General features: G+C 47.1%; 1 protein-coding gene across 4 annotated transcripts in view; it reads right to left on the bottom strand.

Annotated features, from left to right (window-relative positions):
- Positions 1-21,791, bottom strand: part of ttn.2 (titin, tandem duplicate 2) — a 231,626-nt gene that overhangs the window by 25,101 nt on the left and 184,734 nt on the right. For all 4 annotated transcript variants that reach the window (XM_038719985.1, XM_038719986.1, XM_038719987.1 and 1 more), the window contains 10 exons: positions 4,576-21,669; positions 4,180-4,476; positions 2,769-3,356; positions 2,370-2,672; positions 1,985-2,281; positions 1,450-1,737; positions 1,037-1,336; positions 736-887; positions 483-633; positions 85-384 (listed from right to left, as the gene is read on the bottom strand). In XM_038719985.1, the coding sequence (XP_038575913.1) occupies positions 85-384; positions 483-633; positions 736-887; positions 1,037-1,336; positions 1,450-1,737; positions 1,985-2,281; positions 2,370-2,672; positions 2,769-3,356; positions 4,180-4,476; positions 4,576-21,669 (19,770 nt within the window). The remainder of the gene's footprint in view (positions 1-84; positions 385-482; positions 634-735; positions 888-1,036; positions 1,337-1,449; positions 1,738-1,984; positions 2,282-2,369; positions 2,673-2,768; positions 3,357-4,179; positions 4,477-4,575; positions 21,670-21,791) is intronic.

Below are 21,791 nucleotides of genomic sequence, written 5' to 3'. Positions count from 1 at the left end.
TCAATATGTTTTTATCTTGAACAAAAAACAAATAAGACTAATTTCCTGTGTCAGTATCACAGAGGGATCAATTTGAATACAAACCCAAGATATCCTTGGCTTGCACAGGCTGGTACATTTTGATGTCCTCTCCTTTGCCCTTGCAGTTGACAGCAGAGACTCTGAAGAAGTAGTAGGTTCCAGGTTTGAGGTGGGATACCACATACTCGCAGGTCTTGACCTGTGGGTTGGTGATTACCCATTCTTTTTCCTCTGTGTTCATCTGTTCCAGATAGTAGTGTGTGATTTCACTGCCTCCATCGTAGACAGGCTTCTCCCAGCCAAGGGTGATGGAGGTCTTTGTGGAGTCGACTACACGCAGCTTGGTTGGCTCACCAGGCAGATCTGAAGAAGACAAAAGGGTATAGATGTGGTTACCAAGTTCCATGTGAAGACCTTCACAATAAATAAATCTTAAGGCTGGCATGGTGACATTAGTTTACCGATGGGATCATAGGCCTTGTAAAGTTCAGAGGGTTCGGAATAGTTTCCTGCTCCAGCCTTGTTGACAGCACAAACTTTGAACTGGTACTCGTTGTTCTCCACCAGGTTGGTGACTTTCTGCCTGGTGTCTCTGATGGTGCCCTTCACCACCTGGACAAGAAATGGATGTTATGATGCTTACACCTGCCAGTTATTAGTTTGTCTTCTTCACACTTACAAACAAAATCTCCAAAGATAGGCCAGCAAACAAACCTTGAACCACTGCAGACTCTTCTTCTCCCTCTTCTCCAGGTAGTAGCCATCGATGTCACTGCCTCCATCCAACGCCGGCCTCTCCCAGACCACTGTCATGGTGGACTTGGTGATCATGGTCACTTTAGGCTTGGATGGTTCGCTAGGAGGAACTGTAAGAAATTAAGGATTCCAGTGTTTACAACTACTCTTCAAAAAAACACTTCTGTATTGTCACTATACTTGTTTTCAAAGCTAACAATCAACTCTGGATTGAACAGCAGCTTTGGTGATTGACAGTGAGTTTATTCTGTCTGCTTACCAAATGCGTTCTTGGCAATTACAGGCTTAGACTCCAGTGGGTCTCCAATGCCATACTTGTTGACTCCACGTACTCGGAAGATGTACTCATTGCCCCGGATGAGTCTGGGCACATTAACGATGCAGTCGACCAGTTTCTCTGAGACAATGGACCACATGACCCTGCTGGTCTCCCTCTTTTCCACAATGTAATGTGTTACCATGGCACCACCCTCATCAGCAGGCGGGGACCACATGATGGTGATGTTATCAGCCGTCACCTTCTTAAACTCAATCTCTCCATCAGGGGGGCCTGGCTTATCTGTATAGGGGGGGGGGGGGGGGGGGCATATTCATGCATGTCAGGCTCTATACTGTGTATAAGACGCAATTCATTCAAAGCATAAATACAGTTTTTAAATAATATCTGATTACCTTGAATGAGCAGCCTGACATAGGCGGATGCAGATCCCAGGGAGTTCTTCACCTTGAGCTCATAAGTTCCAGAGTTCAGACGCGTGGTGTCCTTCAGGAACACACTGGAGGACTCGAATGTGTGTTTGAAAGAGAGCTGTGCGTTGGGCACAAGCTCTCTGCCATCCTTAAACCACTCAATAGTGGGAGCGGGTTTGGCTATGATATTAAACTTGAGCTCCACATCAGAGCCAGCCCCGTGCTTGACCTCGTTTAAGTACTCCTGAGGTGTTTCAATCTCTGGGGCACCTGGATCACAAATTCAAAAATTTAGATTCTGGTGGCTATATGCATCATACATGAACAGGACACCATGTGGAAACAGTTGATGGATCAACTCTAAAAATGCAAAAGTGAAAAAAACAATAGTACTAGATGAAAGGCCACAGAGTGTCCAAAGTGTTAGGTGTTCACTCTCCGAGGAGAATGAATGTGCTAGAATTTTTAGCAATCCACAGTTTGGAATAAAAAGGTGAAAAGCATAAATTAGACCTACCGTAGGTGTCCACACATGTGGCTGGTCCTGCGGTCATGGATGGGTTGCTCACTGAGCCAACAGCATTCTTGGCCATGACTCTAAACTCGTATGTCTCGTCCTGGGTTAGGCCTGTCACAGTGTAGTGGGTGTCTGTGACATTGGTGAGGTTAGCCTTGGACCATCTGGCACTAACACCCTCTTTCTTCTCAATGATGTAGCCGGTGATTGGGGATCCTCCATCATAGTTGGGCTTCTGCCAGGCCAGGCTAATGGTGCTCTTGGTGATGTCACTAATGCGCAAGTTGATGGGTGGCTCTGCAGGACAGTGAGAACGTGTTAAAAGACAACAAGAAGAAAAATCAGATATCCTTGATTTTTATATAGTTTTTTACATTCCACTCACCACAGGCATCAATAGCCAGCACTGCATCAGAAACCTTGCTGAAGGCACTGATTCCAGCAGCGTTCTCTGCTGCCACCTTGAACTCATAAATAAGTCCAGCTTCAATGCTGGGAACCTTGAAGTGTGTAGCACGGATCACCATTTTGTTGACTCTCTGCCAAAGGATGCTGTTCCTGTCTTTCATCTGGAGATGGTAACCGAAAACGTGGCTGCCACCATCTGACTTGGGCTCCTTCCAGCTTACAGTGATACTCTCTCTGGTTACAGCAGTGATCTCTGGAGTTGATGGAGCATCAGGGACAGCTGGCGGGCAAGAGGCAGGGGTTGAAGTTAACATGTTCATAGTGAAGAACAGAGTAGGAAAATTATAAATGTAAAGACAAAACAAAGACCACTTACTGTAAGGAAGGCTGACACTGACAGTTGGGGAGTCAATGTGTTCGCTGATTCCGTATCTGTTCTCAGCCCTGATTCTGAACTGGTACTCCAAGCCAGTGTTCAGCTTCATGATTTTTATGGTGCAGCGGGCCACAGCAGAAGAGACATCCATCCAGTTGGCTGTGGTTGTCTCTCTCTTCTGGATGATGTAGTTGGTGATGGGGCTGCCACCATCATATGCTGGTGGAAGCCACTTCAGGCTGACACTGTCTTCTGTGACATCAAACAGTTCCACAGGTCCAAGAGGGGCACTGGGGCGGTCCAGAACAATAATATTTATGAAGGATTTGGTGGTTCCACTGGAATTTGAGGCAATGATATCGTAGCGCCCTGAGTCTTTAGCAATGCTCTCACGCAAAGTGATCTTGATGCTGTCAAGGGTGACCTCAGAGTTGAACCTCATTGTTGACTTGAGCAGCACGTTATCCTTGGACAGGGTGACTTTAGGCAAAGGCCGGCCTGTGACTGGGATCTCACACTTGAGTGTGGAGCCGGCTCTAACATACACTGTGTTGTGGGGGAAGTCCTTCATATCGATCTCAGGAGATTCTGGAGAGACAGTTATAGTGTAAACAGGGTGTAATATTGTGTAATTTGACTTGGTTATTTGCTGGTTATATGCAATAAGTACAAGTAACGGATGTTACTTATTCTGTTGTTTGTATTTTGTCTTGATTATTCTTCTGGGCTGCACTTAAATAATAACTTTTCAATTACTTGATTAATCAAAAAACTAAATATAATTTTGTATTACTCAATATAACAATTACTTTACCCAAAATAAATATCAATATCAATATTTTATTCAAAAATGTTCTCTTAAAAACATCAACAACAAAGTATGCAATGCATTATTCTGCAACAATAAATAGCCCAGTCTATAGATTTAATCACTGTGATAGCAACCCTTTCCCTGAACTGGAGAATTAAGTACTTGATTTAAATGTCATGGATTCATTTCATCACGAGTGATTTGCAGTTAGATAGTAACTTGAAAATGTATTTTTGCATCAGTGTGAGGTAAGGAAAATAACAGACCATAACAACAGTCACAGAAAATAAACAGGAAATATAAAACAGCTGAATAACAACATTAGATGACGCACAACATAAAGTTACGTTACCATAACAACAGGGGTTCAAAAATACACCCACACTTTGGATGATGTTTTTTAGCTGCACGGTTTTAACTGCAGTTTGTTCCCCAGGGGAATCCATGCTTTGACCAGCGCTGTCATACTTCATTGCGTTGCACTGACGCCTGTTATGCTAGTCAACATATCCGTAATCGTCAAAGTTGATTACATTAGTGAGTCCTAGTCTTCTCTAATCACACTGTTCTATCAGATCCATCTAATCATCTGTAACTTACCAAGCTGGTCTTTGACCACTACAGGGCTGAGCATTTCCTTAATATCACTGAATCCAGCGTGGTTCTCAGCTCTGACTCTAAAGAAGTATTCAGCATTCTCCCTCAGACCAGACACTGTGAAGTGGATCGACTTGGTTACGCCACAGTTAACCCACTTCTCCTGGCCTTTCTCCAGAGCTTCTACCAGGTAGCCAATAATTCTGCTGCCTCCGTCTTGTTCTGGTTTGGCCCAGGCCAGGGACACACTCTCCTTGGTCACATCAGTAACACCCAGCTTTGGTGGTGGGCTTGGTTTTTCTGGACAAAGAGGACATAATGTGTTTGATTCAAATAATCGGATAATATCTTTTGCATAACAATAAGACACTATAATTTCATCGACTTAAAATTCAATACCTGTGATCTTGGTTCCTTCTTTCGTCTCGGCAGGAACACCTACACCGTACTCATTTTCGCCTGTCACTCTGAAGTAGTAGACTCCTCCCTCCTGCAGGTCTGTCACCTTGAATGTGAGTCTGTGGCATGTGTCAGTCAACCTGGTCCAGCCTTTCTTGCTGGCCTCTCGGAAATCAACAAGGTAGTTCTTGACTGGTCCTCCTCCCTCATTCTCAGGAGTGTCCCAGGTTACAGTAGCAGAGGTCTTTGTCACCTCCTTGACCTCTACATGGGCAGGAGGTCCAGGGGAGTCCAGGACTCTGACATTGAGTGTCAAAGTAGAGGTTCCAGCTACATTGGACAAGGTGACGGTGTATTTGCCAGAGTCGTCACGAGTTGCTTTCTCTAAGGTGATGGAGGTGAAAGTGTCTGTGGTGTCAATGAAAGCACGAACTCTAAGGTCAACATCAGGCTTAGTCCACGTAACACTGGGAATGGGTTTGCCTCTGTAGGGTACTCGCATGGTAAATGAGCTCCCATCCTTCACAACAAGAGTCTTCCTCATCTCATTACTGATGTCAAAGATTGGCTCCTCCTCTCTTTCTTTGGCGACCTGTTTATCTGACTCAGGACTGGGCTCACTGACTCCAATCTTGTTAATGGACTTGACAACAAAGACATATTCAGCCCCAGCTGTCAATCCCACCACTGTAAACTCTGTGTTCTTGGTGTTCTGGACTCCAACAATCCATTCATCATCTAAAGTCTTCCTGTATTCTACCCTGTAACCAGTCACAGGTGCTCCACCATCAAACAGTGGCTTATTCCACGACAGGGTGACTGTGTTTTTTGTAGTGTCAATGATCTTGGGTTTAGCAGGAGGTGAAGGCAGGAACTGTGGGTCTTCAGCCTTGGTGAGTGGGCAAGGGGTGCTGGGAGCACTGAGGCCAGCAGAGTTCTCTGCAAACACTCTGTACTCATACTCACAGCCATTACGAAGGTGTGAGGCTTTGACTCTGAGATCATAAACAGGTTTCTTGTTGACACGGCACCAGCGAAGGCCAGTTTTCTCGCGCTTTTCAATGACATAGCCAGAGATACTGCTGCCACCATCAGAAACTGGCCTATCCCAACAGATGGTCATTGCCTCACTAGTAACTGCGGTGACTTGGACATTAGTGGGTGCTGCAGGCACGGTGAATGGATCCATGGCCTTTCTTGGCTCACTCTCCAAGGCCTCACCATCCCCATATTTGTTTACTCCCCTGACTCTGAAGATGTACTCATTTCCTTTAAGCAGCTTGGTCACTTTACAGGTGGTTGCTTTCATGTCACCATAGACGAGAGTCCAAGCTAGGCGACTGGTCTCGCGTTTTTCCACAATGTAGTGCATGATTTCAGCACCACCGTTCTCCTGAGGGGGTCCCCAGGTCAGGGTGCATTTTTCTGCTGTGAGGCCAGACACTGCCAAAGGTCCTGAGGCAGGTCCAGGTCTGTCCAGTACCTTACAGTTGATAGCCACAGACCTGGTTCCTGCCACATTGTGCAGGCTCAGGACATACTGGCCAGAGTCCCTCCTGATAGCATCTCTGACAATCAGGGTGGTTGCGAAGTTGGTCGAGGTGATTTCACACCTGGCCTTGGCCTCAATCTCCTTTCCATCCTTAAACCAGGAGACAACTGGGAGTGGACGGCCTGCGATTTCAGCATCAATTGTAATGATCTCTCCGGACTTAATGACAAGTAGCTGTCTGAACTTATCTTCCAGGATAATGGTGGGAGGGTCTACATCATCCTTGACTGTGACAGGACCAGTGCTCTCTGAAGGAGCACTCAAGAGCTCTGCTGAATTCTTAGCAATGACATGGAAGTCATATTGTACATCTTCTGTAAGGCCTGTGACATCGAAGTAGGTGTCTTGCAAGTTGGTGAAGTTGCATTTCAGCCAGCGGCCATTGGGAAGTTCTTTACGCTCAACAATGTAGCCAGTAATCTTTGCTCCGCCATCATACTCTGGCTTCTCCCAGAAGAGGGAAACTGATGTCCTGGTAATGTTGGTGACTCTAAGGTTACAGGGAGGTTCACATGGGTTTCTGGCTGCCACGCCGTCACTGGCAGTAGTGCATGGACCAATGCCAGCAATATTCTCAGCATATACTCTGAACTGATACAGCAGGCCTTCTTCAATGCCTGTCATCTTAAATTGGTTTTCAGCCAGCAGACCTCTGTTGACCTTGGTCCACAGGAGGCTGTTTTGGTCTTTGCATTCAATGTGATAACCAATAACAGGGCTTCCACCATCACTTGCAGGTTTGCCCCATACCACGAGCATGCCATACTTGGTGGCATGAGAAACATGGAGGTTGGTTGGTGGGCCAGGAGGACTGAAGGGATACTGAGCGACAACAGGAGTAGAATCAATGGCAGGACTCTTGCCATAACGGTTCTCAGCTGCAATACGGAACTGGTACTCTGTTCCCTGAGTGAGACGAGACACCTTGATTGATGTCCTGGCTACTGTTGCTGAAACAATCTGCCATGTAGTTGTGGTAGTGTCTCTCTTCTCCACCACATAGTTGTTAATCTGGCATCCACCATCATAGGTTGGAGGATCCCAAGACAGAGAGATGAAGTCAGCGCTCACCTCATCCAACTTTATGTTACTTGGCGGGCCAGGTTTGTCCAGGATAATAACAGAGATTTCAGCTGTCTTGGTGCCAAATGGGTTTGTCAGTGTAATCTCATACTTTCCAACATCGTCCTTGGTTGCATCCTTGATCAAAATCTTGGATGAGGTCTTTGAAGTAATAACATTGACCCTGGTTGTCTGCTTTAGCACCTGGCCGTCCTTCTTCCAGGACACCTCAGGCTGAGGTCTGCCTTTGAAGGGAACATCAATCTTCAGGTCATCTCCTGCTTTTACGCTGTATGTGTTGAACAACAGGTTGATGGTGGGTTCCACCGTGATGTCCTTCACCAACACAGCGGTGGCCAGAGGCTTGGCGTCACTCTTGCCCTTATCATTCACAGCAGTCACCCTGAAGAAGTATTCCTCTCCAGCTGTGAGACCATCTATAGTAGCTTCCAGTGCTTTGACTTCACTGCACACAGTCCATTTGTCTTCTCCCTTGGGCTGCATCTCCACAATATATTTTGTAATCTTGCTGCCTCCATCATGATCAGGTTTCTCCCAGGAAAGGGTTACAGTATGTCGAGTCACATCAACTAGACTAATCTTACCAGGAGGCAAAGGAATCTCAGACACTTTAACTTGATCTGTGGAGGCGGGCAGACCTACTCCCAGCTCATTCACAGCCAACACACGGAAGTAGTATCGGCCTCCCTCTTGCAGGTCAGAAACAATGTAGGAGTTCCTCACACAGCTGGTGCAAACACTGGTGAAAGCCATTCTCTTCTGCTCTCTCTTCTCCACAATATAGTGTGATATCTTAGCCCCACCGTCAATTAGAGGCGGCTCCCAGGAGAGAGAGACAGAAGTTCTCTTCACATCCTTAACCTCCAGGTTAGTTGGAGCGCTGGGGGAGTCCAGTACTCTGACATTAATGAAGGCTGATTTAGAGCCACTGAGATTCTCAAGCGTCAGTACATATTTGCCAGTGTCAAATCTATCAACATTATCAATCACCAGCATTGTGTAAGAGCTTGTGACGTCAATCTGGGCACGCTCATTCAGAGTGCCATCAGCCTTTGACCATCTGACCTCAGGCTCAGGCTTTCCTCTGATTGTCACAAACAGACGCAAGGTGGCGGTGGCACGGACATTGACCATCTTCCTCAGGTCAGCATCTAGTTCAATTTCAGGAGCCTCTAGCTTCTCCGCAGCAATCACAGACCCAGGTAGGTCCACATGCTCTCCTACTCCCTCACAGTTAACAGCACAGATTCGGAAGTTGTACTCTACATTCTCCTTCAATTTCTTTACAGTGTAGTGAGTAGTCTGAACACCAGTGGGTAGTGTGCAAATGATCCATTCATCATCTGTAGCCTCCTTCATTTCAACAATATATCCAGTGATCTGTGCTCCACCATCATAGATAGGCCTGGACCAGGACAGAGACACTGTAGTGCTTGAATGGTCAGTGACTTTGGGGTTATTTGGAGGTCCTGGTGGGTATGTGGCATCACAGGCCTTGATATATTGGGTTGGTGCGCTAGGCTTTCCCACACCAGCAGCATTTTCAGCTGAGATCCTGAATTCATAACAGTGGCCCTCTGTGAGACCAGTGCATCTGAATCTCAGGTCACTCAGCCTCTTTTTGTTGCACTTAGTCCATCTGATGCCATCCTTATCTCGTTTTTCAAGGATATATCCTTCAATCTCAGCTCCTCCATTATTCTCTGGTCTCTCCCAGGTAAGTACTATGGAGTCCCTAGTGATAGCGCTGGGTTCTGGGGTGGAGGGGGCACTGGGAGTGGTGAAGGGGTTACGAGCAATAACAGGCTCAGATTCCAAAGGCTCACCAACACCATATTTATTCACTGCAGTGACTCTAAAGATGTATTCATTGCCAGGCAGCAGTTTGGTTATTTTGTAGCTGATAGCCTGGATCTTGGGCTCAACCATGGTCCATGACAAACGACTGGTCTCTCTCTTCTCAATCATGTAGTGAGAGATGCTGGCTCCACCATCATGTGAGGGATGGTTCCAGTGCAGATAACATTTCTCAGCTGTGACCCCTTTGACTTCTAGCGGGCCATCTGGAGGACCAGGTCTATCCAGAACTTTAACATTAACTGGGATCATCTTGACACCTCCCACATTGACAAGTTTTAGGACAAAGTGGCCACCATCCACTCTGATGCAATCCTTGACTGTCAGGATGGTACGTGTGAGTGTGGTCTTGACCTCCATTCTTGGTGTGGTTTTGTCAATCTCCTTTCCATCCTTTAACCATATGACCTCAGGCACAGGCTTGCCAGTGTAGTCAGCATCAATGAGGAATGTCTCACCAGCATGAACAACAGTCAGATCCTTAAATTTAGAGTCCAAGGTGGCTTCCGGCGCTTCTATTTCATCTTTCGCAGTAATTTCTCCCGTGCTCTGAGAAGGATGGCTGGAAATGCCAGCAGCGTTCCTGGCAATGATTCTGAACTCGTAAATACAGTCCTCAGTCAGGCCAGTGAGTGTGAACTGGGTATCAATGATGTTGGTAAAGCTGGCTTTCATCCAGCGGGTATCTGGGTGCTTCCTCCTCTCAATCACATAACCAGTGATCACACTGCCTCCATCATATTGAGGCCTGGTCCACTGGAGTGTCACATGGTTTCTGGTGATTTCAATAGCCTCAGGAGTGCCTGGTGGGTCACATGGGTCTCTGGCTACTGTGCTCTCAGAGACCTTGCTAGCTGGGCTCATTCCAGCAATGTTCTCAGCATAAACTCTGAATTCATACTCAATACCTTCTTCCAGCTCGGTAGTCTTGAAACGTGCATCTGCGATTAGAAGTTTGTTGAGTTTAGTCCACAAGAGGCTGTTCTTCTCCTTTCTCTCGAGGTGATAGCCTAGGATGGGGCTGCCTCCATTGTTGATGGGAGCTTTCCACTCAACAACCATGTTATCCTTGGTTGCAGCCGAAACAAATGGTGTTCCTGGAGCAGCAGGCTCAGTAAATGGATACTGAGCAATAACAGCAGGAGAGACTATGGCAGAACTCTTTCCATATCTATTCTCAGCAGACACTCTAAATTGATACTCAAGTCCAGTCTTCAGGTTGGTGACTTTGATAGTTGTCCTGGCAATAGTGGCAGACACAATCTGCCATGCTGTCGTGGTGGTGTCTCTCTTCTCTACAATGTAGTTGTTGATCTGACAGCCTCCAGTATACTCCGGTGGCTCCCAGGAGAGAAGGACATAATTAGAGCTCACCTCCTCAATCTTCACAGGGCCTGTGGGTGGACCAGGCTTATCAAGAATAACAACAGTAATCTCCTCTGTGGCTGTTCCGACACTGCTGGTGGCTGTGACAGTGTATTTACCAGAGTCTTCCTTATTTGTATCTTTGATGCACAGCTTAGTAGATGATTGTGTGCTGGATACATTTAGTCTGGTTGTCTCCTTAAGAGCATGTCCATCCTTTTTCCATTCAACCTTGGGCACGGGACGTCCTATCACTGGAATATCAATCTTGAGATCCTCACCCAGCTGTAAACTGTAAGTTTTGAATGTCATCTTAAATCTGGGCTCGATAGTTATATCTTTGGCAGTGACTGGTGCAGCCAGAGGCCTGGGGTCACTCTTGCCCTTATCATTGAAAGCTGACACTCTCAACAGGTATTCATGTCCTGTGCTGAGGCCTGTGACCGTGCCCTCACAAGTTTTGGTTATGGTAGCCACCACCCATTCCTCTGAGCCCACAGGCTGCATCTCAATTTGGTAGCCCATGATCCTGCTGCCTCCATCATGGTCTGGCTTCTCCCAGGAGAGTGAGGCAGAGGTTTTGGTCACATCAGTCAAAGTGACCTTACCCACTGGCAGAGGAGGCTCAGAGGTCTTAACTGAGTCTTCTGTCTCAGCCGACTGTCCCACACCAAACTCATTCTCCGCTAAGACTCTGAAATAGTAGATAGTTCCCTCAGTGAGCCCAGTTATACGGTAGCTTGTCTTTGTGCATTTGTTGTCTACATTAGAGTAAACCTTCCTGGTAGACTCACGCTTTTCAACCAGATAATTCTTAATTCTTGCCCCACCATCTATAAGAGGAGGCTCCCAGGTCAGAGTGACGCTTTCCCTCTTAATGTCTTTTACTGTTAGATTCAGAGGGGCCCCTGGAGTGTCCAGAACTTTAACAGAGACAAAGGCTGATTTGGTTCCAGCACTATTTTCCAGGTTGAGGATATATTTTCCAGCATCATATTTATCACAGATATCAATGGAGAGCTGTGTGTATTCTTCACCCGTCTCTATCTGAACTTTACTCGGCAGTTCTCCATCCTCCTTGGCCCAGCTGATCTCAGGAGTAGGACGGCCTTTGAATGGAATGCGGATTCTCATTGATCCTCCTGCACGGACAACTATTCCCTTCCTGAGCCCTGAATCAAGGATCATCTCTGGAGGATTAATCTTATCCATAGGTTTCACGACTCCCTGGATCTCAGTAGGCTCACTAACACCTAGCTTGTTGATGGCACATATGCGCACCTTGTATTCCTGGTGCTCTATCAACTTTGTGATGGTAAACTTGGTAGCTTTAACTCCATAGGGTGGAGTACATATGGTCCACTCCTCCTCATCAGCCTTAGTCACTTCCACAGCATATCCCTGAATCTCACAACCACCATCATAGATAGGCCGGTGCCAGGCCACAGTGACAGAGTCTTTAGTCATGTCGACCACATTAGCATTGGTGGGACAGCCTGGTTCAAACATGGGGTCACAGGCTTTGAGGTAGGGTGTAGATGGGCTTGGCTGACCCACTCCAGCTGCATTCTCAGCAGATACCCTAAATTCATATTCATGGTCCTCAGTTAGTCCTGTTACTCTGAAACGCAAGTCTGTCACTCTGCGTTTGTTACACTTGGTCCACCTCACTCCAGCTCTGTCTCTCTTCTCAACAATGTAACCAACGATCTCACTGCCTCCAGTGGTCTCAGGGCGGTTCCAGCAAACAGTCATGGAGTCCCTGGTAATATTAGTGATCTCAAGCTCCTGAGGTGAGCCAGGAGCAACAAATGGATTTCTCATGATAACTGGCGCTGACTCAAGAGGCTCGCCCACACCATATTTGTTGACGGCCATGACTCTGAAGATGTACTCATTGCCCTTCAACAGTTTGGTAACCTTGAACATGGTAGCTCCACATTCACTGGAGACCACAGTCCATGCCAGACGGCTGGTTTCTCTCTTCTGAATAACATAGTGAGAAATGCTAGCTCCTCCATCATGCCTGGGTGGCAGCCAGGACAGTGAGCACTTCTCCTCAGTGACATTGCTAACAGTCAGAGGTCCCTCTGAGGGGCCTGGTCTGTCCAGGACCTTCACACTGAATGGGACAGTCTTAGTTCCAGCCACATTAGTCAGAACCAGTGTGTACTGTCCACCATCCACTCTGATGGCATCCTTCACAATGAGCAAAGCCTTAAAATCTGTGTTTTTGATTTCAGCTCTAGCTGAGTTTTCAACCTCAACATTTCCTTTGAACCACTGAGCTGTTGGGATAGGCTTTCCTTCAACACTGGCCTCCAGACTGAAAGTCTCTCCAGCACTGATAACAATGGTCTGGTTGTACATGGGATCTGTCTCACACTTAGGTGGGTCAACTTCATCCATGGCTGTGATGGATCCTGTGCTCTCAGAGGGTTTGCTGACAGCACCAGCTGCATTCTTTGCAATTACTCTGAAGTCATATTTACTGTCTTCTGTCAGGCCTGTAACTGTAAATTCATGTTCAATGACGTTTGCAAAGCTAGCCTTCATCCACTTTCCTTCAGGAAGATTGCGTTTCTCCACTACATAGCCAGTAACTAAGCTTCCACCGTCGTACTGTGGAGGGGTCCACCTCAGCTTCACTGAGTGCCTGGTCACTATTACAGCATCAGGACGGCCAGGAGGATCACATGGGTCACGGGCTACATAAACCTCGGAGACTTTGCTACATTTTCCAATGCCAACAATATTCTCAGCATATACTCTGTACTCATACTCAATGCCTTCCTCAAGAGGAGTAGATTTAAACCTGCAATCTTGGATGAGCATTTTGTTGATCTTGGTCCAGAGGATACTGTTCTTCTCTTTCCTCTCCAGGTGATAGCCTAAGATGGCACTCCCTCCATCAGATGGGGGTTTGTGCCACTCAACCACCATATAATCTTTAGTGTATGCAGACACAAATGGTGTTCCTGGTGGGCCAGGCTCCTGGAACGGATACTGTGCCACAACAGGCTCGGAATCAATTGCATAACTCTTTCCATATCTATTCTCCGCATAGATTCTGAACTGGTATTCAGAGCCTGTCTTCAGATTGCTCACTTTTAGAGTGGTTCTGGCCACAGTGGCAGATACAACCACCCAGTTGGTTGTGGTTGTGTCTTTCTTCTCCACTACATAGTTGGAGATTGGGCAGCCACCGGTATATGTAGGAGGTTCCCAGCTAAGAGTCATACTCTCAGCACTAATGTCCTCCAACTTGACAGGGCCTGTTGGTGGGCCCGGTTTGTCCAGGGTAATCACCTCAATAGTGGCATCCTTGGAACCCAGGTTATTGGCAATATTAATGCTGTACATGCCTCCATCCTCCCTGGTGGCATCCTTTATGGTGAGAGTGGTGTGATGTGCTGAGTCAGTGACATTGACTCTGGTGGTTTGCTTAAGGGCAGCTCCATCTTTAGTCCAAGTGATGGTTGGCTTTGGATGACCAGCAATTGGGACTTCTATCTTGAGGTCATACCCCACCTGGACACTGTAGGTGCTCACTTTGGGTCTGACAGCAGGCTCAATCACAAGGTCCTTTGCTACAACTGAGTGAGCCAGTTGTCTAGGGTCACTTTTGCCCTTGTCATTTACAGCAACAACTCTGAACTGGTACTCTTCTCCCTTAATTAGGTTTGTTACTACAGTCTCCAATGTCTTCCCACTAGCACACACAGACCAAGCTTCACTGTCCTTAGGTGCCAGTTCAACTTCATAGTAACTGATTCTACTGCCACCATCATGTACAGGCTTCTCCCAGGCAAGAGTTACACTACTGGAAGTGACATCAACAACTCTGACTTTACCAGGTGGCTGAGGCTTCTCAGATATCTTAAGTGGTTCTGTAGTTTTAGCGGGGAGACCCACACCATATTCATTCTCAGCCAGAACTCTGAAGAAGAAGATTCCACCCTCTGGAAGAGGCTCAACTTTCCATGTCATCTTGTTGCAGGTAGTGATGGGAGTGTAAACTTTCCTAGTGCTTTCACGCTTCTCAACAAGATAATGCTTAATCTTTGAGCCACCATCCAGAAGTGGAGGCTCCCATGTGAGGGTGACAGAATTCTTGGTAATCTCTTTCACTATGAAGTTAGTTGGTGGACTAGGTGAGTCCAGGACTCTGACACTAATAAAGACTGACTTCACTCCGTTGGCATTCTCTGCAGTGAGGATGTATTTACCACTATCAAATCTATCAACATTTTCAATGACAAGTGAAGCATAGTTGCCTGTATTGTCAATCTGGGCAGTCTCCTTAATCTCGCCATCAGCCTTGGCCCATTTCACTTCAGGAGCCGGACGACCTCTCACAGGAACAAATAGCCTGAGAGTGCATGCTGCTCTAATGTTGATCATCTTTCTCATATCAGCATCCAGGTCAAGATCAGGAGCCTCAAGTTTCTCCTCCAAAAGAATTTTTCCTGGAACATCAGCATGCTCACCAACACCAACTTTGTTGATGGCACACACTCTAAATTGGTACTCATGCTTCTCCAGAAGCTTTTTCACTGTAAACTTAGTGTCTGTGATTCCAGTGGGAGGAGTGCACATAAACCACTCATCAGATGCCGCATCGCAAGCCTCAACAATGTAAGCCTGAATCTCACAGCCACCATCATAGATAGGTTTGCCCCATGTCAGGGAAACAGTAGATCTAGATGTGTCAACCACCTTGGGGTTGTTTGGTGGGCCTGCTTTGAAGATAGGATCCAGTGCTTTGTAGTACAGTGTTGGTGCGCTAGGGGTGCCAACACCTGCAGCATTCTCAGCAGCAACTCTGAATTCATAGCTGTGGTTTTCCAGGAGCCCTGTCACTCTGAAGCGCAGCTCACTCACGGTGCGCTTGTTGCACCTGGTCCATCTCACACCATCCTTGTCACGTTTCTCGACAATGTAACCCTGGATGGGGCTGCCACCATCATTAGTTGGTCGCTCCCAGGTAACCACCATGGAGTCTTTTGTAATTGTGGAAACCTCTACCTCAGTCGGTGGGTTAGGAGTGACAAATGGATTTCTGGCAATCATTGCCTCAGATTCCAGAGGCTCACCAACTCCATATTTGTTGACTGGAATCACTCTAAAGATGTACTCATTACCAGGAAGAAGTTTTGTTATCTTCAGGTTCAGAGTCTGAACTTTTGGTTCAACCACAGTCCAAACCAGTCGGCTAGTTTCCCTCCTCTCAACAATGTAATGGGAAACATCGCTACCTCCATCTTGCAAGGGAGGTTTCCAGGAAATGGAGCATTTCTCACTGGTAACCCCATAGATGGAGATGGGGCCCTCGGGTGGACCTGGTCTGTCCAGAACTTTGACATTGATGTTGACAGATTTCTCTCCTCCAACATTCTTTATCAGCAAAGTGTACTGACCTCCATCGATACGGATAGCTTCTTTAACAACTATACACGCTGTAAAGTCTGTGTTCTTGAGCTCTACACGAGCTGCTTCAGTAATCTCTTCACCGTTCTTCAGCCAATGTACCGTGGGAACAGGCTTACCAGAGATGGCAGCTTCAAGCCTGAACGTCTCTCCAGCATTTACCACAACAGCCTGGGAGTACTTAGCGTCCAAGTCAATTGTGGGTGGATCCACTTCATCTTTGGCAGTGATGGGTCCTGTAGAATCAGAAGGCTGACTGAAAACACCAGCTGCATTCCTGGCGATGACACGGAATTCATAAATCTGATCTTCAGTAAGTCCTGTGACAACAAATTTGGTCTCAATGACATTGGCGAAACTGGCCTTCATCCAGCGGCCAGCTCCATCCTTTTTCTCAACCACATAGCCCGTGATCTTGATGCCGCCATCATACTCAGGTTTGGTCCATCTGAGTGTCACTTGGTTTCTTGTCACAATGACAGCCTCAGGTTTTCCTGGTCTGTCACAAGGATCTCTTGCCACTTGCATTTCACTCACTTTGCTGACTTTGCTGAGGCCAACAATGTTTTCACTATAGACTCTGAACTCATATTCAATACCCTCCTCAAGGCCAACAACCTTAAATCTGGTCTCTGGGATAAGTTGTTTGTTCTGTTTCACCCACAGTATACTGTTTTTCTCTTTGAGCTCTAAGTGGTATCCCAAAATTTTGCTTCCACCATCATTGCTGGGTTTCTCCCATACAACCACCATGCTCTCCTTGGTGGCTGACTGAACAACAACAGAACGTGGTGGGCTGGGCACTTCAAATGGATACTGAGCAATAATTGTCTCCGAGAGCAGGACTGAGGACTTGCCATATCTATTCTCTGCAGCAATCCTAAACTGGTACTCACATCCAGTCTTCAGACGGGCTGCCTTGATAGTGGTTCTGGCCACTGTAGCTGACACAATCTGCCAGTTAGTGGTTGATGTGTCTCTCTTCTCAACAATGTAATTGTTGATGCTGCAACCACCATCATACTCGGGTGGATTCCAAGACAGGATCAAGCTGTCAGCAGTGACCTCATCCATCTTAATTGGGCCAGTTGGTGGACCAGGCTTATCGAGAACAAGAACACTGATCTCTGTAGATGCCTCTCCAGCTGTGTTGGATAGTTTGATAGTGTATGTGCCCACATCATCTCTGCAAGCCTCCTTAATAACCAGAAGAAGGTTTTTGTCTGTGGCTTCAGTATTAACTCTTGTTGTCTCCTTGAGAACAACGCCATCTTTGAGCCAAGTTGCTGTAGCCTTGGGACAGGCAGCATATGGTACATCTATCTTCAGATCATCTCCTGCCAGCACATTGAATGTGCTGAAAAGCAGTTTGAAGGTGGGTGAGATGACCAGGTCTTTAGCAACCACAGGCACACTGAGAGGACGTGGGTCACTAACTCCCTTTTCATTGGTGGCTGAGATACGGAATATGTATTCCTGTCCCTGTGTAAGGCCAGTTACAACAGCTGCATTGGACTTTACGACCATGACCTGGGTCCACTTCTCACTGCCTTTACTCTGCATTTCAACAATATAGCCTGTGATTCTACTGCCGCCATCATGGTCAGGCTTTTCCCAAGTTAGTGTGACGCTGGTGCTGGTAACATCACCAAGGGAGACTTTGCCTGGTGGTAGAGGCTTCTCTGAGACTTTAATTGGTTCAAGAGTTTCAACTGGCAGGCCAATGCCATACTCGTTCTCAGCCAGGATTCTAAAGAAGTACATCTTTCCTTCCTCCAGGTCTCCAACCTTCCAACTGGACTTATGGCAGCTGGCACAGACTGTGGAGTAGGCTTTTCTGTTTGACTCGCGCTTCTCCACAATGTAGTTTCGGACCCTGGAGCCACCATCAATGAGAGGTGCATCCCAAATGAGGGAAACTGAATCTCTAGTGACCTCCTTAACGAACAGATTCTGAGGTGCTCCAGGAGTATCTAGCACCCTGACATTAACGTAGGCTGTTTTACTTCCTGATGCATTCTCTACAGTCACCATGTATTTGCCACCATCAAACCTGTCAACATTTTCTACCTGAAGAGTAGTAAATGATGGGGTGATTTCAATGTTAGCTTTGTCCAGGGACACCCCATGCTCTCTTGACCATTTTACTTCAGGCGCTGGTCTTCCCTTAATAGGGACAAAGAGTCTGAGTGTGCTACAGGCTCTGATGCAGACTACCTTTCGCAGCTCTGCTCCAAGTTCAATTTCTGGAGGAAGCAGCCTGTCTTCAGCCTTGGGGGTTCCAGGAACAGCAGCAGGCTCTCCCACCCCTTCACAATTAGTGGCACAGATGTTGATTTTGTACTCTTGGTTTTCCTTCAAGTTGGTGATGGTAAAGGAAGTGGCTGTCCACCCCTTCTTGGGAGTGTGAATTGTCCACTCATCTTCCTCAGGCAAGCAGGTCTCCACAATGTATCCAGTGATTTCAGAACCACCATCGTATACAGGCTTGTTCCAGGCAAGGGTGATGGAAGACTTGGTTGTGTCCAGCACTCTGGGGTTCCCTGGAGGTCCAGGCTGGAAGATGGTGTCTACAGCTTTGTAGAATGGACTGGAAGGACTAGGCTGGCTTAGACCAGCATTGTTCTCAGCAAGAACTCTGAATTCATACTCATGTCCTGGTGTGAGGCCAGAGGCCTTGAATCGCAGGTCAGTTACAGTTCTTTTGTTGCACTTCACCCAGCGTAGTCCAGTCTTATCCCTTCTCTCAATTATGTAGGTGTTTATTCTGCTGCCTCCATCATGTTCGGGGCGATCCCAGCAGACAACCATGGAGTCCTTGGTAATGGTGGTGACCTCAGGCTGCTGTGGTGGGTCACTGGGGACATAGGGATTGGTACAGATGACCGGTTCAGACTCCAGCGGCTCACCAATGCCATACTTGTTAACAGCCATGACTCTGAAGATGTACTCATTGCCTTTCAGAAGCTTGGTGACCTTGAACCTGTTTGCCTGTAGGTCTGTGGCCACATTTGTCCATGCCAGTCTACTGGTTTCACGCTTCTGAATAATAAAGTATTCAATCTTGGCTCCTCCATCATGTGTTGGATGCAGCCAGTTAAGGACACATTTCTCAGCAGCGACATCAGTAACAGTGAGGGAGTCTGGTGGCCCAGGTCTGTCCAGCACCTTGACATTGAATGTGAACTTGGCAAAGCCACCGGGATTGCTGGCAGTTAGAGTAAAAGCACCTCCATCCCTCCTCAGGGCATCTTTGTTTATTAGAGCTGTGTGGAAGTCAGATGTCTTTATTTCTATTTTGGCTGTGTCTTCAAGCTCCTTTCCTTCCTTGGTCCATACCAGAGATGGGATTGGCCTGCCAGTCACACTGGCCTCCAGCTTGAACATCTCTCCTGCCATGACAATAACATTACTGCTATATGATGCGTCAACATCAAGCCTTGGCTCTTCAATATCATCTCTGCACGTGATTGCTTCTGATGACTGGGATGGAGAACTAACAGCACCAGCTGAGTTTCTAGCAATCACACGGAATTCATAAGTTGCATCTTCGATCAGACCACTGACTGTGTAGATGGTTTCTAGGATGTTGTTGAAGTTGGCTTTGAGCCAGCGTCCATTGGGCATCTCTCTTCTCTCTACTGTGTATCCAGTGATTGAAAATCCACCATCTCCCTCTGGTTTGGTCCATGACACTGTCACCTCATGCCTTGTGATATTCAGTGCAACAGGCCTGCCTGGTGGGTCCACCGGGTCCAAAGCCGCCATAGGCTCAGAGGGTTTGCTTGGTTTGCTGAGACCAGCCATGTTTTCAGCAATAACACGGTGTTCATATGCGATTCCATCAACAAGGCCTGTTGATTTAAAGATATTTCCGACAACAAGAGCTTTGCTGATCCTCTGCCACAGAATGCTGTTCTTCTCTTTCCTGTCCACATGATATCCCAGGATGGCACTGCCCCCATCAGAGGAAGGCTCATTCCAACTAAGAGTCATAGCATCCTTGTTGAAAGATGTGACAACAGGAATGCCTGGCTGGCCTGGCACATCAAATGGATAGGCTGCTACCACTTGTTCAGAGATAATGCATGGTCCAACGCCATATCTATTTTGGGCCTTGACACGGAACTGATACATGGTTCCAGTGTTGAGTCGGGCTGCCTTGAATGTGGTACGGATCACTGTAGCTGCCAACTCTACCCAGGAAGTACCGGTAGTCTCCCGCATCTCAACAATATAGTTGCTGATGGGAACACCTCCATCATTCTCTGGTGCCTCCCAGGACATGAGAACATAATCGCATGAGACCTCGTCTAGCTTTATGGGACCAGTGGGAGGACCTGGAATGTCGTGGACCAATACTGTGATCGTCTCAGTCACTGTACCCAGCATGTTCTTTCCAGTCATTGAATATTGTCCTCCATCAGTCCTCTTGATCTCACCGATGTTGAGGATAGTTGATGTTGGTGTGGTTTCAGTGTTGGTCCTTTGCGTTTCCTTGAGTGTTGTGTCTCCCTTCTTCCAGGAAACCACAGGTCTGGGTTTGCCGAGCACTGGAATCTCCACCTTGAGACGGTCCCCTGCCTTGGCGATGACCGTCTTCTGGTAGACTCCACGCAGGTCAAAGGAAGGAGCAGAAGTTTGCTCTTTGATAATAGCAGGCCTGCTCTCTCGGGGGTCACTCCTGCCTGATGCGTTTACAGCCATTATGCGGAAGGTATATTCAGCGCCCTCAATCAGATCTGTGACAGTGTAGTCCAGAGCCTTGATGGTGGCCACATGGACCCACTGGTCAGTGTCCTTCTTCTGGGCCTCAATGACATATCCTGTGATTAGGCTGCCACCATCATGCAGGGGCTTGGCCCATGCCAGGCTGGCACTATCAGCTGTCACATCTGTGACATACAAGTTCTCTGGTGCAGAGGGGGCCTGGGACACCCTGATTGGCTCAGGGGTTTCATAGGGCTCACCTATGCCCAGGTCATTCTCAGCAGAGATACGGAAGTAGTAGTAAGCTCCCTCCTCAAGGTCTGCAAACTTAAAGGAACACTTCTGCCATGTGGTGCTAAGAACCGTGTAGGCCTTCTTGGTGGCCTCTCTCTTTTCAATAATGTAATTGTGAATCTTGGAACCACCATCGATTATTGGGATTTCCCACTGGAGAGTGATGCTTCTGTTAGTGATCTCTCTAGGTTTAACATCGACTGGTGGTCCTGGTGTGTCCAGAACTTTAACATTTACAAAGCCGGTCTTCTTTCCAGCAACGTTCTCCAGACAGAGGTGGTACTTTCCAGCATCGTATCTTGTGCAGTCAGGAATAACCAGTAAAGTGTAGGACTCTGTGGTATCAATATGTGCACGTGTTTTCAGGTTGGTATCATCTTTGCTCCAGGTTACTTCAGGAACAGGACGACCTCTGATGGGAACAAACATACGGATTGAAGCACGGCACCTGACCACCAGGGTTCTCCTGAGTTCAGCATCCAGTTCAAAGTCTGGCAGCACCTCCTGGTCTACCAGTTCAGTCAGTTTCTCAACCTCTGCAGGCTCGCCAACTCCCTCTGAGTTTACAGCACTGACTCTGAAGTGGTATTTGGCTCCTTTTTGAAGTTTACCAATAACGTATTCAGTAGCTTTCAATGGGAATTGTGTCTCCACCTCCCAGTCATCAAGCCCTTCCTTTTTGTACTCAACAATATATCCCTCTACTTCAAGACCACCATCATAGTGGGGTCGGCCCCAGGCGAAAGTGGCTGTGCATTTTGTGGTGTCTGTAATTCTGGGGTTGGATGGTGGACCAGGTGGATCTAATAAACAGGAAAAACAGAAAGAAGTTAACTGGGGCCTTTTGGCAAAGGCGCTTCATGAGTATTTTCTGACTTTCTTATATATGCAACATTTGTGTTTATAAAAGGTAATTCAGAATTAA

Source organism: Micropterus salmoides, unplaced genomic scaffold (genome assembly GCF_014851395.1).
Source record: "Micropterus salmoides isolate LMB-PRFRI ecotype aquatic unplaced genomic scaffold, ASM1485139v1 Ms_hic_scaffold_15, whole genome shotgun sequence".
Classification (NCBI taxonomy): Eukaryota; Metazoa; Chordata; class Actinopteri; order Centrarchiformes; family Centrarchidae; genus Micropterus; species Micropterus salmoides.
The sequence above is the reverse complement of the archived record's forward strand: the minus strand, read 5'-3'. Positions and strand labels throughout refer to the sequence as shown.